The following is a 15334-nucleotide window of genomic DNA, read 5'->3' on the forward strand; positions in this document are numbered from 1 at the left end:
GCCAAATGGCTGATGATGAAAATAATACTTGCACAAATGGAATAGAGAGGTATATTTTATTATCTCATCTTATCTTATCTTACACGGAGTCATATTCGGAAGGTATTTAAAAACAATGAAATTCCAAGTATAGGTAACCGCAGTTTTGACGCTTTGCGCTTTGATGGCTGGTTTAGCGGACGCCTGCGCAATGCGCGTCTGTGATGAAGGGACCTGGATGTGGGGGCGGGATACTCTCAGTCGCAGTCTTGATCGGACTCCCAAAAGCCAGGAAGTAACTTCATACTTTGTAGCGAAGTACCAGTGAAGCCTGATGGAACAGAAGCGCCGGCAGCCGCTGCGGGTTTGAAGGAAACTTTGCCGATGATTTCAGATTGAGGGAAGGAAACATTAAGGCATATTTAGACTGATCGTAGGAAAGCTGAGCACTTGTTCACGGTTTGACGGCATTTAACGAGGTGGAAAATGCCCCGGGTGGTGCCGGATCAGAGGAGCAAATTTGAAAACGAGGAGTTTTTCCGGAGACTGAGCCGGGAGTGCGAGGTGCGCCTGTTCTGCACACGGACGCAAGTCGAAGCGTGTCCGGGAGCGATGTGCCGGTTTGGTTTAAAGATGACATCCTGGGAAGTCCGTGATGTTAGATAAGTGTAAACCATCGTGAGCACGGCACTGTTCACTTGTCAGTTTTTTTCAGGTGCTTCTCTATTAGCTTTATATAGCCTTTCAGTCTAAAAGCTGGGGATGTGCACGGTGTCGACGTTTTACTTGTAAAACAGTGTTTTTGATGGTACTTTTCCTACAACGTCGTCTCTGTGAATCCTGAGGTTGTTGCTGATTAATCAAGGTGATATTTCTACGAAATTACAAAATTAATGTAATAATTTTTGGATAACAAACATTATATGTGAGTTTTTTTAAATAATTGTTACCCCGGTGGCATATTAACGTGTGGGTTGTTGTGTTGGATTGCGTAATTATGACTGTCCGGATCTGGACCATTTGCCTTTCGGATGGTCCAGTGGTGTTGATGGGTGTTTATTAAATAATGATACTTTTTTTTAGATCAGATACACGGGTTTTCGAGACAGACCGCATGAGGAGAGACAAGCGCGGTTCCAGCACGCCTGCAGGGATGGTCGCTCAGAGATCGTGAGTGTTTAACCTCTTCTACTTTAATTCCATTCCTGCCGTCCATTAATTTGTGCCCAAAGTGGACAAAAGAACATAATATTAATCATATTCAGTCTGTTACTAAACATCGTCTATTTACCGGACACCATGCAATTAGACGCGTAACATCACAAGGAACTTGGGTTAATTTTTCGCAATTTTTCTTCGAGAGTGTTTACATCCTGCTCTTATTTGACCTTCATGTCCATCTACAGAAAGGCAGCTTGTAACCTGGTAGTTGAGAATAAGTACGTCATTATTTACGATAGGAATACATGACTTGCTTCACCAGAATATATAGAATTTTAAATTATGGCTCTAATTGGGTCAATGTTTTAAAATATCTTAAAATAATGGTTCCTCATAGAATGTGCCCTAAGCTTTAAATGGGGTCTATCTATTACAGCTGAAAACTACCTGAGTTCTTCAGCAACAAAGAGCTGTATAGTGATTGGCTGCTTATTGTTGTCGTTATGATGTCTGGTTGTAGGGGAATGGATATAAATGATGTGTTAAGTTGTGGGACAAAGGAGCAATGTTTTGCGAATGTAACCAAATTTGCGTTGAACCACAGTATGAATACTAGGGTGTTGTTTATGATGATGGACAGTTAAGGGTAAAGCCATTTCAAGTCATCATTTGTTTATATTTGGCATAGGCATCCAACCCATTTTTACAGTTGTGATTTTAGCACAAGTGGCCATACAAAGGGAAGCAAGGAATTAAGCAGTAATTATTGGTTTTTCCCATTAAACAACAACAGTACGTTTTTCAAGCAGACATTTTGGTTTTTGCGTGGGTACATGAAAAATCCAACTTAATGTCCGTGAAAGGAGGAAGGGGGCATTCCCCCCATTACCACCCCTCTTATGGCTGCACCGTTCCTCTGATTATCCTCGCAGTCATGGTCAGTAAAAGACAGCCGATGTATGTAACCTCATCCTTGAGAAAATAGTTACAATTTGTTACTCCCCTCCCTGCGTTTTTTTTGAGTCATGCCTTTTGCTTGGGGCTCTCGTTCTCTGATGTGAAAAATAAATGACCGGATGCATAATTTATGAAAGGACCCATCTCTCTGATACTGCTCATATCGATCTGTCTCTAAAAGGCTTTTGTGGCAACTGGAACCAACCTCTCACTGCAGCTCTTCCCAGCTAACGTGCACGGCGACCAGAGACAGGCACCGACGAGGGAGTACGTCGACTTCGACCGAGAGACGGGAAAGGTAGCCTAACAATCTTTCAGCCTGCGCTCTCAGGAAAAAGGGCAAAAAAATTGTACCTTTGCTTGTCATTGGGGCTGTACCCTTGCAATTGTACCTTTTTAGGTACGGAAATGGACTCTGAGGAACATCACAAAGGTACAAAGAGCATTAATGTACCATCGATGGTACAGAAATGTCTCTGAGTCCATTTATGTACCTTAAAAGGTACAATTACCTACAGATAGGGGTACAAATGACAGACCCTTGAGGATACAACCCCAGTGACTGAGACTGTATTATCACGACTTTTCATTGTTTCCTGTGCAAAGGTGATCAGGTAGAGTAGCTGGCTTCATGTTTGCATTTAAATTCATAAGAATTTGTCCCCTCCCCCTACATTCCTGTTTCTTGTAGGACCTCTTCTGTTTAAGAATTCTAGGTATAGGTTGTTTCTCCCAAACCATTTTTAAAATGCATCAGTAAAATCTTCCCCAACAGGGTCAAACATGTTCTCTCTCATCTTTACCTCTTTAAAGAACAATATCTTTATTGTCATTGAATATGTACAAGGAAACACTGTGTACATTCACTAACAAAGCTGAAAAATTTGAATAAAAATAAAATATAGATGAAGAAGGAAAAAAAGTTAGTGTAGAACTGCAATCATCCGATTAGAATTAGCAGCGTTGTAAACATGTAACAGAATATGATTTAAAAATTTAACAACATTCATTTGGTTAAAAATTATCAGCGTTGTAAACAAGTACATACTTGGAGGGCAGGTTATCTTTAGAAGTGCAAGAGGTGATGAAAGGATGTTTCCCACATGGGATGTTACCACAAGTCTGTCTGTCCACAAGTTACTGCTATATTTATCTAAGATCTACAGACAACTGAAACGTCAGAGCAGGGCGATTGTTATTCAAATGCATAGTTAAGATTAATACTTGTTTAAGGTAAATTTAGTTGATTTTAAGAAAATCTGGCAGTAACCAAGCTATATTTTAATACCGTTCCTCTGCTAAATCAGGAAAGCATCATAAATGGCTCCATTTAGCCAGTCTACTTCAACTCCAGATCTAAGATGTGGTAGAAAATATATCCTGTTTTTGACAGTGATTTAGGCTACATTTCAAAACGGAAAGCAGGAATGGCATAATGGTGCAAAGCCTGATAGCCTTGCAGTGGGAGTTCAGCTGGCTACTTGAGGAGGCTGAGAATAATGTGCAACATTTTACCAAAATGATTGACACAGGATGATTGATGAGATATGGGCAACCGCCCTGGCTGCTTTCTAAAAGAACGTCCTTTGAATGAAATGTAAACGTTTAGCCCTTGCTGTAGACTGACAGGAACTCATCTTGATTGGGTTCGATTGATTCGAACAGGATGTCTGTGACGTGTAATGTAGCTCTACTGTATATTGATACTTGTTGTCCTGCTACAGAATGCTTTTAGCAAATGTTGCTGAAACTTGCATTTATTTTTTAACTTGTCTAAAAGTAGTTAACTTCTTATTCAGTAAGTGTGTAAAAAGATTGAATATGTTTTACACGAGCTACTGATCAGTAGTTGATTATTATGATAATGATTAATGAGGAAGGTAAATCGGCTTGTCTAGAGACGGTTCATATTGGAGCCCACCTACAGTACACTCTTTCTTGGCTGCCTTTGGTGCTGTAGCCAGCATGTGGAGGTCGGAAAGCTCGAGTTAGAGGCGCCTGTGTTTCAGATCCGGTTTTGCTTCTGTAGCTCCCTCTAGTGGCTGCACATGTTCACGTCCTTGTGCCCCACAGAATGTGATTTGAGCACATTAAAGCTGCTGGGTTGGTCCAGAAGGTGTGTGTAGGAGGATAGGATGGGTGGAGGGAGTGCATGTGTTTGTGAATATGTGTGAGAATAACAATCTAATCCATTCCCACCACTCCTCTGTGCCACACAGTTATACTTTATTAATGAGCTGCCCTCAACGCAGTCAGTGACTCTGAGCCCCTAATTATCTACTGGTTGTCTGTGTCTGTTGTTGTGCTGGAAACTGTCTGTACTTTCTCTCTGACCCCCCCCCCCCCAGCTGTGGTGTGCTCCCAATAGACCCCAAGTGTCAGGCATGTTCATGGCCTGCTGCATCCTCTACCCAGCCCTGTGCTTAATTAAGCAGAGTAAATAAGGTAATGCTTTCTCAATACAGGCTTTTTTTTCCTCTTCTCCCCAGACAGTTTTCCTCTCATTGTGAGTCAGCTTCAGGAAACTTTTGTACATGGGCTGCAGGAGCTGTTCTGGGGGAAGTGGCATCCTCACTGCAAGGTGTCCAGTGATGGCAGGTACACCTGCATTGCTTAGAGTTGTCCCTCGGAGTCTCACTGGGGACAGACAAGAAAACCCCCCCTGCTAAAAAATTGCCTGGATGTTCATGGCATAGAGATTTTACTGGGTTTGCCCTGGCATCAAGCCTTGGCTAAATCCTTTTGATTCTAACTGGATCTTCTTGAACGTAGCGTGTTGCTGAGTGACACAGGCTGGTATCTCGGTAGCAGTGTGGATGGGCGTCATGGTCTTTCTCTAGCAATCCAGTGCCTTGGGCTCTGACATAATTTAAATTCAATTCAGCTTAACATTACATTGTCTCAAAGCACTTTACATTATCCCTGCCCAACCCCCCAGAGAGCAAACCAGAGGTGGCAGTGGCAAGAGAAAACTCCCTAGAAGGAAGAAACCTTGGGAGGAATACAGACTATGCAAGACAGCATTCTCTTGAGCATCTGTTTGTCTACGTGTGTTGCCTGTTTATTTCTGCAGCCTCTGATCACACCTTTTTATCAGGTTGTAGCCGCTGCACAGGGGCAGATGGAGGGAGGGGGGCCACTCGAGAGTAAACCACTCGTTTCAGATTTCAGCTTCTTCCCAGACGTTGGGATTTTGCCTTAACTTGTACCCAAACCATATGTGTGCATGTGAGTTAGAGAGCTGGTTTCATCACATAATGAATAAGGTGAGGGCACCCCCTCGGTTTGCCATTCGTTTTTTGGAGGGTGAAAGAGAATTTCTTGTCAGGATTGGCAGGTGGAGAGTGCGATTATACCAAGTCAGTCGGGAATTGCCTACGCAGCCAGACACATAATTTACCCACCCAGTGAACCCAGTTCACTATAAATGGCCCACACCCTTCTGCAATCTGAGCTCAGCAGAAGACCACACCCTTGTGTACAAGAATACAAATTTTGTAAACCAGAGACGACCATTAATCCTGTTTTGTTCTTCGAGTTATTTTCCATCTATCTTCCATTCACTCCCCAGGGTCACATGGAGGGGAGGGGGGGCAGGGTAGGGTGTTGAACCCCGTAAAGCGAAGGGAACAAGTCTGGGGTGATTCCTGAACTGGAAGCCAGTTCATCACAGGACATACACACTCCTACTCACCTACACACACTGTGGTCAAATTAGAAATGTCCCTTCACCAGCATGACATGGGAAAGACGAGCAATCTCCACACACAGAGCAAAGATGGGATTTGAACCCCCAACACTGGAGGTGTGAAGCTACCCACTAATCCATTATGAGACCCCATTGTTTATATTCCAAAGAGAGAAATATCCTGTAATGCTGTTGCTCCACAGTACTTCCAGGAAGTTTCTTCTGAATATTCACCACCCTAAAGGATTTTTAAATTCTGCTGTGATCTGAAATGGTGCCCAAATATTTTTCTTCATCTTTCGTCTGTATTAATCCATGATTTACTCCTTCATCTTGTTCACTTTGCTGACTGCTTCATCAAGGCAGCTGTAAACCCCTGGTCGTTATGCCCGTGTTCTCCAAGCTGCCTGCACTGTATGTTCCCAATTTTTGAGCCACTCCATGTCCAGATCTTAAAAAAATATATATACGGCAATACTTTACTTAAAGCAGTCATGTATTATAATGCATTATAATGCATTCATAAAGTATTATAAACACTGCTAAAACTATTTATAAAGGCATGACACATTATTCATAATGCAGTAAAAAAACATCCTTAATTCTTATATACTGACTGTTATAATGCATTATGAAGGCATCTATAGTGCATTATAAATAATACACATGGTTATAATATGTCATCCCTTTTTATAAAGTTACAGCTGTGTTTATAATATTTTATGAATGCTTTATAATGTATTATGGAGGTATCTATAATGCATTATACATGACTGCTTTAAGTAAAGTGTTACAGAATTTTTTTTCTGAAGACCCTAACTTCTCATTAACACTAAATCTAAGTTATACTTGTTAAGAGTCAAACTGGAGGCTTTTGACAGCCAGTCTATGAATGCTGTCTCCTCGTGAAATTTTAGGATCAGAAAATTAAATTAAAAAAAAGGTATTTATTTGGTCAACAACCTTTGACGCATACTCAGTGAAATCCAATATGTCACTTTGCCTGGCTCTGTTATTTTTAGTGCAGTCTGTAGCTGGCAAAGTTGGTTTTGTTCTGTGATATCACCAGGGCTGCCCTTCCGGCCTGCTGTAGGTTGGATGAAGGGCCAGAATGGGCATCTGCTTCTTAGAAAAAAGTTCATCAATGAAAGTGATGTTAACGACCACCGTGATGGTGTTACTTGGCCTGATTGTGGGGGAATGTTTGGGTCACCAGCCCATCCACTGACCTACACTAACTTAAATAGATAAAACACAGACTAGAAACATTCATTTATTTAGCAGATGCTTTTATGCTTTTCGTTCAGGCCGATATAAGAGGTGGGCAAGTATCACGTTACACCCTATTACGAGCCATCAACTGTGCATAAGTACAGCCGTGCTGAGCTTCCAGTGAATGCCCAGTTAGAAGTGTAAGCAGTATGGGAGTGTGAAAGAGAGCAGTAAGAGTAGGAGCAATGCTCCTGCGACTGGGGGCTTTCTGGCTCGTCGTTTTCAGAAAGAGCGCTAGCTGGTTATTTTCGTGTGTTTGATACGGCTACCTGCTTGTTTCCTGAGGGTGCCAATGAAATTTCCCCCATTGCATCTTTCAGCATCTGTGCCACATAAACAAATTTCACAAGTAAACTACCCCGAGCCATAAAGGCCAGAACTGACCACACAGGTGGAGTAATTGAATCAAAATCAATTCTGAAGAAGCAGACTATGCGGACCAGGGCTTATGGAGCCAATTGTGTCTGACTATTGACCCAGGAACTGCGTCTTCACAACGCCTTGTGCCAGTGACACGTACCTGTCGGCTTGGTGAGAGTGCTGCAGTCTTAGCTTGTGTGTGGTCTCCGTTGCAGGGCAGGAACACAGCTGCTAATGGCTCATATTGCCAAATTACTGCTACTGCTCCCTAGATCATTTTTATTAGCAAAATAATACTAGCTGACTGTGACTCTGCCCTTTTCCGATGACGGCGTCAAGCTTCCCTGGAAAAACGAACTCCTAATTCTCATAACGGTCGTAACATTTCCGAGCTGTTTGCGGTTTTCTGCTGATGTGTGTGTATAAAGAGCATCGAGTCAACCGTGCTATTTAGTGAGAAACTCCAGCAGTTCTCTGTGCCTCTGATTGTCAGATGCATTGTCGCCGCAGGTGTACCTCAAAGCTCCTATGATCCTGAACGGAGTTTGCGTGATCTGGAGAGGCTGGATCGACCTGCAGCGTCTGGATGGAATGGGCTGCCTTGAGTATGACGACGAGAAGGCGCAGGTACACCCCCACACGGAGGAACACACGGTTGGACCTGTTGCTTTGACATCATTGCGGTGAAATGCATGGTCGCGGGAAACAGACATGCTAAAGGTCCACTCACTTTCGGTAAACATGCCCCCACCCAGCAGGAGGACCTGATTGCCCGGCAGGCTTTCGAAGAGGCGCGGAGGAGAGCCCGGGACTTTGAGGACAGGAATCGCTCTCACTGTGAGGACATGGAGGTGAGAAGGTCAGCTAGGGCTGTGAAGAGGCTGTTACATAATGACCTGGTCAGAAACTGATGATGAATGTATGGACACATTACCTGGTGGTACCCAAAGTGTAGGGGGTACACTGCCATGTCAGTACCAATACGATGTGAATTTTGCCAGCTCCCCTAAGCGATGGCTGTATGCTCCACTGACTTGTTTCACAGTAGATGATCCGTGTTGGAAACAGTATCCGTGCAGCACCAGACTTTTAGGGAGATGCACAAAAGTAACAAATATCCCCTCTCTGCTTGCGATGCTGACCGGACATCCTGAACTCTTGCCCATTAAGCTGCCAAGCTTTCAGGGAACCCTTTTTTGCCCAATCAATGGGAACGGTGTGTGACTCAGCGGGCTAAGCCTCTGCCTGGGATCGGAAGGTCGCCGACTTCAGCAAGGACCTTAGCCCCGAGCTCCATGGGTACCACTGCAGGTGGCTGCCCTTCGCTACCAAGCTTGCTCTCACCTACATATGTGTCATGGAGAGCAAGACAGGGTAGGCAAAAAAAGAATTTCCCCACGAGGGATCAATAACGTGTCATCCATCCATCCAACCATTTTCCCAACTGCTTATCCTCCCGGGAGGAGGGGGGTCTGGAGCCTATCCCGGAAGCAATGGACACGAGGCAGGGAACAGCCCAGGATGGGGGGCCAGCCCATCGCAGGGCACACTCACACACCATTCACTCACACATCCACTCCTACGGGCAATTTAGTAACTCCAAGTAGCCTCAGCATGTCTTTGGACTGTGAGGGGAAACCGGAGTACCCAGAGGAATAACTCCTATTCCCACAGGCTAAAGATCCTAGTCCACTTATTATTAAAAATATCTCCTAAGTGGACTAGGATCTTTAGCCTGTGGGAATAGGAGTTAGTGCACCTGTTCAGCACTATAATTCACAGAAGCTTGATCACTTGTACACTAGTGACAACTAACTTAGGTCCTGTGTGGTATCTGTGTTAATGGTGTTTGACTGGGTGTTTTTCATTGTGAATGTTTTGCACCACTTCCTTCGTTGACCTATTTCTCCAAACACATACTTTAGCAACTGCCATATCCAAACGAATATTAACGACTGAGATTTTGGTCATTTACTCATTTACCTAAGGGTGCAATACCCACTTTATGCGATGAAGTTGTATTTCACATACACCCTCCCCTGCAGCTTCGGTAAACAGTGTCTTGTAACAGTGTAGTGTTTATGTTTGCCAGTCTCTGTCTCCCTGTCTCTGTCCTCCTGTCTATGTTGGACGTGGGAGAAACTTGAATTCTTTATAGTTTTAGCTAGACCTTCTGTCTACAGAAGGTGTGGAAATGGAATTTGTTCCCCCGCAGTGGACAATAATGCACTGCTTGTCCAGCTTTACTGAGGAGAAGCATAAGCACGTTTACATTTCATGCCTCTGGGTAGACAGGACTTTCCATGTTCTCGAATTAAACTGCTGCTGAGAGTGTTTACGTTTTGTGCTTGTTTGTTTTCTGGTCACTTTGGTCTTCAGTGGGTGTTTTGTTGACTGTTTGTTGTTCTGTGTCTCGGTATCCGCTTAGGAATTTAGAGGATAGACGCTGGAGGGTAGCTATCTGTTAACAGGAATTTTTCATGGTCCTGGCTCATGTATCATTCTGTGTTTGTTACGCAGAGACAGCAGGACTCCAGTCCGGGATCCACCATGGGAAATTCGGACAACCACAAGATACGCTAATTTATCAGCGTGGATTCAGGTGGCGGGGTTAGGCGAAGGCCCTGTCTTGAAGCTGTCCTTCACTCATGTGGATCGAAGGACAAACCAAAGTTCGAAAGCTGGAGGAGGAGCTATTTAAACTGTCGTCTAACCCAAGGCATTGTGTGGAAGGAGAAGAAGGGGCCGAACAGAAAGTACACATTAAGGTTCTTTGTACAGTGGGACATGTATGCAGCCTCGCGTCAGCAGACGGCTTTTCAGTTCTTCCTGCGCGTGTTTGTGTCTCAATGAAAGCTTTGTTTCAATTTATGAAAAAAGGCATTCCTGTTCTTTTATTCATACTTGACTTGAAAATCCTGGATGTTTACTTTTGTATTTTTTTGTAAAGATATTCAGAGTGAGACTTGTATTACACTGGTGACCAGTTGGAAGAAGAAGTGCATTTTGTACCTCAAATTAAGGACAAGCTGTGCAGATCCTGTTCACCCTCATCTGGTTGTGGTTATGTCATGTTATTGATCCGTCTGGTTCTCTGGGCAGCTGGAGAATTTTTTTTAACCAGTAGATGGCAGCATTGAGGCTTCACTTTGATTTGCTATTAACAGTCTTATCTGGTTTAGTTACATTCTGATTTGCAGCTATGTATTGAATAAGGGTACAGCATAAGTTAAAGTACCTTAAGTACATACTATAAGTGTGTGTATATATACGTTTATAAATTTTGTATATGTGTACCTTGTTGAAAAGTACACCATTTTCCCTTTGGGAATGAATTGTGTTTTTTTGCTTGCAAATAAAGGACGGGTCAGTGGTGTGATGATCAGTGTTACAGCAGGGAATTCTGGGAAAGGGAAATGGAGGGTCCGGCCGTGGGAACAAGTGCATTGTAGCACGAATGGTAAATCTCTGTCCACTTGTACTCAGCTGCCGGCCTGAAACAAGGGGTGTCAAGGTTTTTTTTTTTTCTTTTTATACCTGACACTCTTGTTTGGAAGACACAGTGTACACAACACACGAGACCTATGAATTTGAATGATGTACGATAACACAGCTGTAGGGCTTAAATCATTACCATTGCTACACTCCCTTAAATCGCACAGTGAAGTATTGTAGCTCATTATTTTAAGAAATGTATTGCTTTGACGTGTCAGTCTGCCTTTTAAAAGCTGATGGTGGCAGTGATTAGGAGACGTTTACATAACCGTGACATCCATGTTGTGACTCAGCATCCTATATTCTATACACTCATGTCTCGTTTATATCCGCAGCCCCTAAGAAAGTACAGTGCTTACAAAATCAGCTAAGACGTCACTGCCGGAGATCGACCTGGGCTTCCAGCTTTAAGCCTCCTCTTGTGGCTCGTACCTGCCGATTAAGCCCCATGACGTTTTCCTGTGTTCTCTTTGACCACAGCTCCGTAACACAAAAACGTAATAAAATCTTTAAAAAGATTAATATTGTTACTGTCATGGTTTTTAGTGAGATATGGATAAATGACAGCAACACAACTGAGCTCAAGGATCTTTTATGTCAAAAAGCTGGTTGTGGTCCAAGCTGAATACAACTTCTATTAAGGTTCGTGTGGTTTATCAGACAACTGGAATCTGTGCAACTATAAGGTATTTGGGATAGATCGGACCGTCTTCAGGCAGGGAACTAATAAAGAGCTTAAGTGGAAAACGGACGTGTTGTCTTGCACTGTATAACTAGTTCATGTTGATATAACGGCGATACAGTACCAACTAACTATATGTATGTTACCCGTTATCAATATTGTACATAATGGTCTTGTTATGTAAAATACAGGCACATAATAACAGTCCTATAAAGCACAGTACACTGAACAAACAGAAAGCCAAACGAGTGCAGAGGACAAAACAAAAACCCCTTATAATACATGAGACGGAAAAAAAACTGTAGGACTAAGGTCAACTTGCTTCCCACTACTTCAGGGAAGCTTTTCCCAACTTAATTCTCTAGAAACTTCAGACGATCCATGTTTTTGTTCCTTCCCAGCTCCCTGTCAGACAGTCGCTCCATCCAGTGCTGGGAACTATTGTCCGTTTGTGTTTGAAACATAATCACCATTATCAGACGTTTTGGTCATAGATGATGTGCACGTGTCCCAGTACAGCTTTTTGTTTAGCCACACCCCTGCCTTTTATTTCTAATAAAATCTGCGAATTTTCTTAATTTACTCATATAATCATAGTTATAGAATTTCTAGCTTTTGACTGGAACATGTGCATTTTATTATCTTAATATCTTTACTCAATATCTAGAATTTATCTTATTTTATTTTAGTTACGTTTATTTTATACTTTCAATCGTCTTTCTTTTAATACTTAATTTAAAACTTATTATTATGCATTATTCTATCCCTTATGTTTTATCTCTATTTTATCTACCTTTTACATTTATACGTCTATTTTGTAGTTGCTTGTACTTTTTCTCTACTTTATTATATTGATCTATCATCGCTTCATCATTTCCTTTTTTATTATCTCATCGTTCCTAATTTTGCTCTATATTTTAATCTGCCTCTGGCGTTTCCTTATGCAGATATCTGACAGCGTTTCCTAAGTTCCTGTTTCCTGAAGTCCTTGTTTTTATTACCACTTCCTGTTTTTATTGTCATGTCTACTCTTTATTATTTACTTGTTTATTTATAATTGTCTTTCATGTCTTCTGTCCCTTTATTTTACACAGCTTGGGTGAGGGTGGCAGTAGGGGTGGGTTGACGTTGCGTTATTGTGTGAAGCACTTTCTGTTGCATTGAGTTTGCAGGAAAAGTGCTGTATGAATAAAGTATGATTGATTCATTGATTGATACACGAACACACACACACACACACATATAAATTTCATCAAAATCTGATCTGTTCATACAAGTAAAACGTGTTTTTACTGTTTAATTTATTTTAATTTTCGTAATTGTAACATTTCACGCACAAAAACAACAGGAATATAAAAAAATGTAAACTACGTTTGAGTTTTCACACGAAAAACTTGATGAAAGACTCATCCCGTAGACTCTTATTTGTTGCTGTTTCTTTTCACTCTGAAATCCCTGTTACTTTTAATGATGTTGTGTGCTTTAATGTCGAGCCATTTGCTTTAAGCATCCTGTTCAACATTTAAAAAATATATATCAAAAATAAAAGAAAAACCGAGAAAGACCAGCGACTCCCAGTTCCGCCCGCAGACAGTCGGCAGCTCGTGCGCTACCAGATCTGGGCCGTGTGCAGAAGCACGTGGGCGGGAGTGCTGCGCGTTATGAATGAGAATTACCGATTCTGATGTTGTTAGAACGGTAGCGTGTGCAGAAGTGAGGGTTTCGCCTTACAAACCCCTTATGCCTGTCAGCATGGGCGACAAGTATCTGTTTGACAAGTTTAACTGTTCACGTTTGGAAAGCAGTACCGTGTGCATCAGAATTCTGGGGACCAGCTTGTTTACGATGTAAATAAATGGAAAAGCAAACGAACCTCGCCAGAAGTTCTCGTATCTTACAGTTAAATTAAGTACAGCTAATCAATACAAATCCACAACCATGCAGAGCTGGTCCTATCAGTTAAATGTCAACATGTTAGCTGATAACCGATGCAAAAATATATATTTTTTATACACCTCAGGCATGAGTGCACTGAAAATTATGAACATTTTTCCTCGACGAGTGCTCAAAAACAAATGCGTTGGCGTGAGGAAAAGGGCATTTTAGCAGGATGCTTTTCCAGTGTGTTAATGGTTTTGATAGATTACGTACATCATTAAGAAGACTCCAGAAGAAACCAATGACTCATTTAATCAACTCGGAAACCGTGTGCAGGCGCTTACGTGCGCTGCTTTTGAGCGCGGACCACTTTTGCACCCGGCTTGGCTGGAAGGTATAAAAACGTTTCAGCGGACTCTTCGTCAGTACGCTGATAACTCCCTACTGAGGAATTGCTAAGAAGAAAGCCAGAAGTTTTGAAATTATGGATCCTTGTGCTTGCGCTCAGAGTAAGTGTGTATATATCTATTGGAGTATGTTGCACAAAGATGAGTTTTGTGTTATAACGCGCTGTCTGACGAACTTTTTTTTTTTTTTTTTTTAGCTGGATCTTGCAGTTGTGGGGACTCATGCAAGTGTAAGGACTGCAAATGTACGACATGTAAGAAAAGTAAGTGCCTTTTTTTTTTGTTTCTGTAGAGTTGGTGTTCTTCGTATGTCACCCACATTCAGGGGTGTATGAAAAGGGGTATTCGTTTCCCCTCCGCGTTCGTGAAACTGTCTCCTATGCTCTTGTTAGCATCACTGGTATCTTATTGCGATGTTGTAACGTTGACCTTCGCAATCCTGATTTACGTGATTTTGAATCTGCATCAATGATGGCAAAGCACTTCGACTTTTGGCTCGATGTCGGCTTATTGAACACTGCTTGATGGAAATCTTATTGCAGGTTGTTGTGCCTGTTGTCCGGCCGGCTGCAGCAAGTGCGCTTCCGGCTGCGTCTGCAAGGGCAAGACTTGCGATACCGCCTGCTGTCAGTGACGGCCGTCCACTGCGAGGACCGTATACAGCTACTATAACATGTTTCCCTCAACATTTGTACGTGATTCTTTAATAAACTAGATGTTATCTGACTGGGGCTTTTGATCAATTTCTGAGTTTATAAAGCTTCTTTGAGAACAATGTTAATTTTGAACTGAGATGTGACATCTTGGGCTCGGCATTAAATGGTGGCAGACGAACCAGTTTATTGATGGTACTTTTTGTATCTTCCTTCTGCTCTTCAGATCCTGATCTCGTAGCTATTTATTAGCTCAAATGCCTTTTTTTTTTTTTTTTTTTTTTTTTTTTTAATAGTTAAGGAAGCCTGAAACTCTAAAGTGTAATGTTCTCTTATAGATAATTTGGCAACTTTATTTGTGTGGGTAAAACTGCATGCTTTTTCTATTTGACATTAACCAGAGCACAATTGCCGTAGCCGTTACAATGTATTTCCTAACTTGGTGTAGGGTTGGAGCAGAAGAGCTGCATGGTACTGGTGACCTCTGGGCATGACAGTGCCATCAGCCAACCTCTAGCCTAGTTCATATGCATACCTTTGAAGAGGGTGACTTTCCCACCACACCGAGCACCAGATTTTTGGTAGATTACTTTTGTCCATTGACCAGAACAAGTGCCAAACCAATTGGGGTACTTTAGGGTGGGACTTTATGTATGAAGATCTGTCTACTGCATTTATTTTGGTGTCTACATCTGCGTAAATTTCCATGTTCTGGTTTGATTAAAAACAAAACAACTTCATGTCTACCTGTGCCTCATTGAATACTAGTGTATATCCATGATGCAGAAGACAGTCTCTCAGA

At 42.2% G+C, this 15334-nt stretch overlaps 2 protein-coding genes across 3 annotated transcripts; both read left to right on the forward strand.

The window, feature by feature from the left end:
• Window positions 1–233: 233 nt before the first annotated feature.
• Window positions 234–10796, forward strand: LOC125704024 (core-binding factor subunit beta-like). 2 transcript variants are annotated; one of them, XM_048969300.1, is made up of 6 exons: window positions 234–543; window positions 1063–1149; window positions 2279–2395; window positions 7928–8044; window positions 8173–8268; window positions 9938–10796. In XM_048969300.1, the coding sequence occupies exons 1-6, from the start codon at window positions 466–468 to the stop codon at window positions 9998–10000; spliced, it is 558 nt and encodes a 185-aa protein (XP_048825257.1). In that variant the 5' UTR covers window positions 234–465; the 3' UTR covers window positions 10001–10796. The 2 variants fall into 2 exon arrangements, with proteins under 2 accessions (XP_048825257.1, XP_048825258.1); XM_048969301.1 differs by having other exon boundaries at window positions 8176–8268.
• Window positions 10797–13823: 3027 nt separating this feature from the next.
• On the forward strand, window positions 13824–15259 carry LOC125751378 (metallothionein A). The gene is made up of 3 exons (XM_049030089.1): window positions 13824–13981; window positions 14077–14142; window positions 14422–15259. Exons 1-3 carry the CDS (start codon window positions 13957–13959, stop codon window positions 14511–14513), a joined length of 183 nt encoding a protein of 60 aa, XP_048886046.1. The 5' UTR covers window positions 13824–13956; the 3' UTR covers window positions 14514–15259.
• Window positions 15260–15334: the final 75 nt, after the last annotated feature.

The sequence above is a fragment of the Brienomyrus brachyistius genome, chromosome 11 (genome assembly GCF_023856365.1).
Source record: "Brienomyrus brachyistius isolate T26 chromosome 11, BBRACH_0.4, whole genome shotgun sequence".
NCBI classification, from domain to species: Eukaryota; Metazoa; Chordata; class Actinopteri; order Osteoglossiformes; family Mormyridae; genus Brienomyrus; species Brienomyrus brachyistius.

Bases quoted from the DNA above. Each gene is read 5' to 3' on its own strand.
- LOC125704024 (XM_048969300.1), top strand. From the start codon at position 466: ATGCCCCGGGTGGTGCCGGATCAGAGGAGCAAATTTGAAAACGAGGAG. The intron at 544-1,062 runs GTGCGCCTGTTC...ACTTTTTTTTAG, and splicing joins GACTGAGCCGGGAGTGCGAG to ATCAGATACACGGGTTTTCG. The intron at 2,396-7,927 runs GTAGCCTAACAA...TTGTCGCCGCAG, and splicing joins TCGACCGAGAGACGGGAAAG to GTGTACCTCAAAGCTCCTAT.
- LOC125751378 (XM_049030089.1), top strand. From the start codon at position 13,957: ATGGATCCTTGTGCTTGCGCTCAGA. The intron at 13,982-14,076 runs GTAAGTGTGTAT...TTTTTTTTTTAG, and splicing joins TCCTTGTGCTTGCGCTCAGA to CTGGATCTTGCAGTTGTGGG. The intron at 14,143-14,421 runs GTAAGTGCCTTT...ATCTTATTGCAG, and splicing joins ATGTACGACATGTAAGAAAA to GTTGTTGTGCCTGTTGTCCG.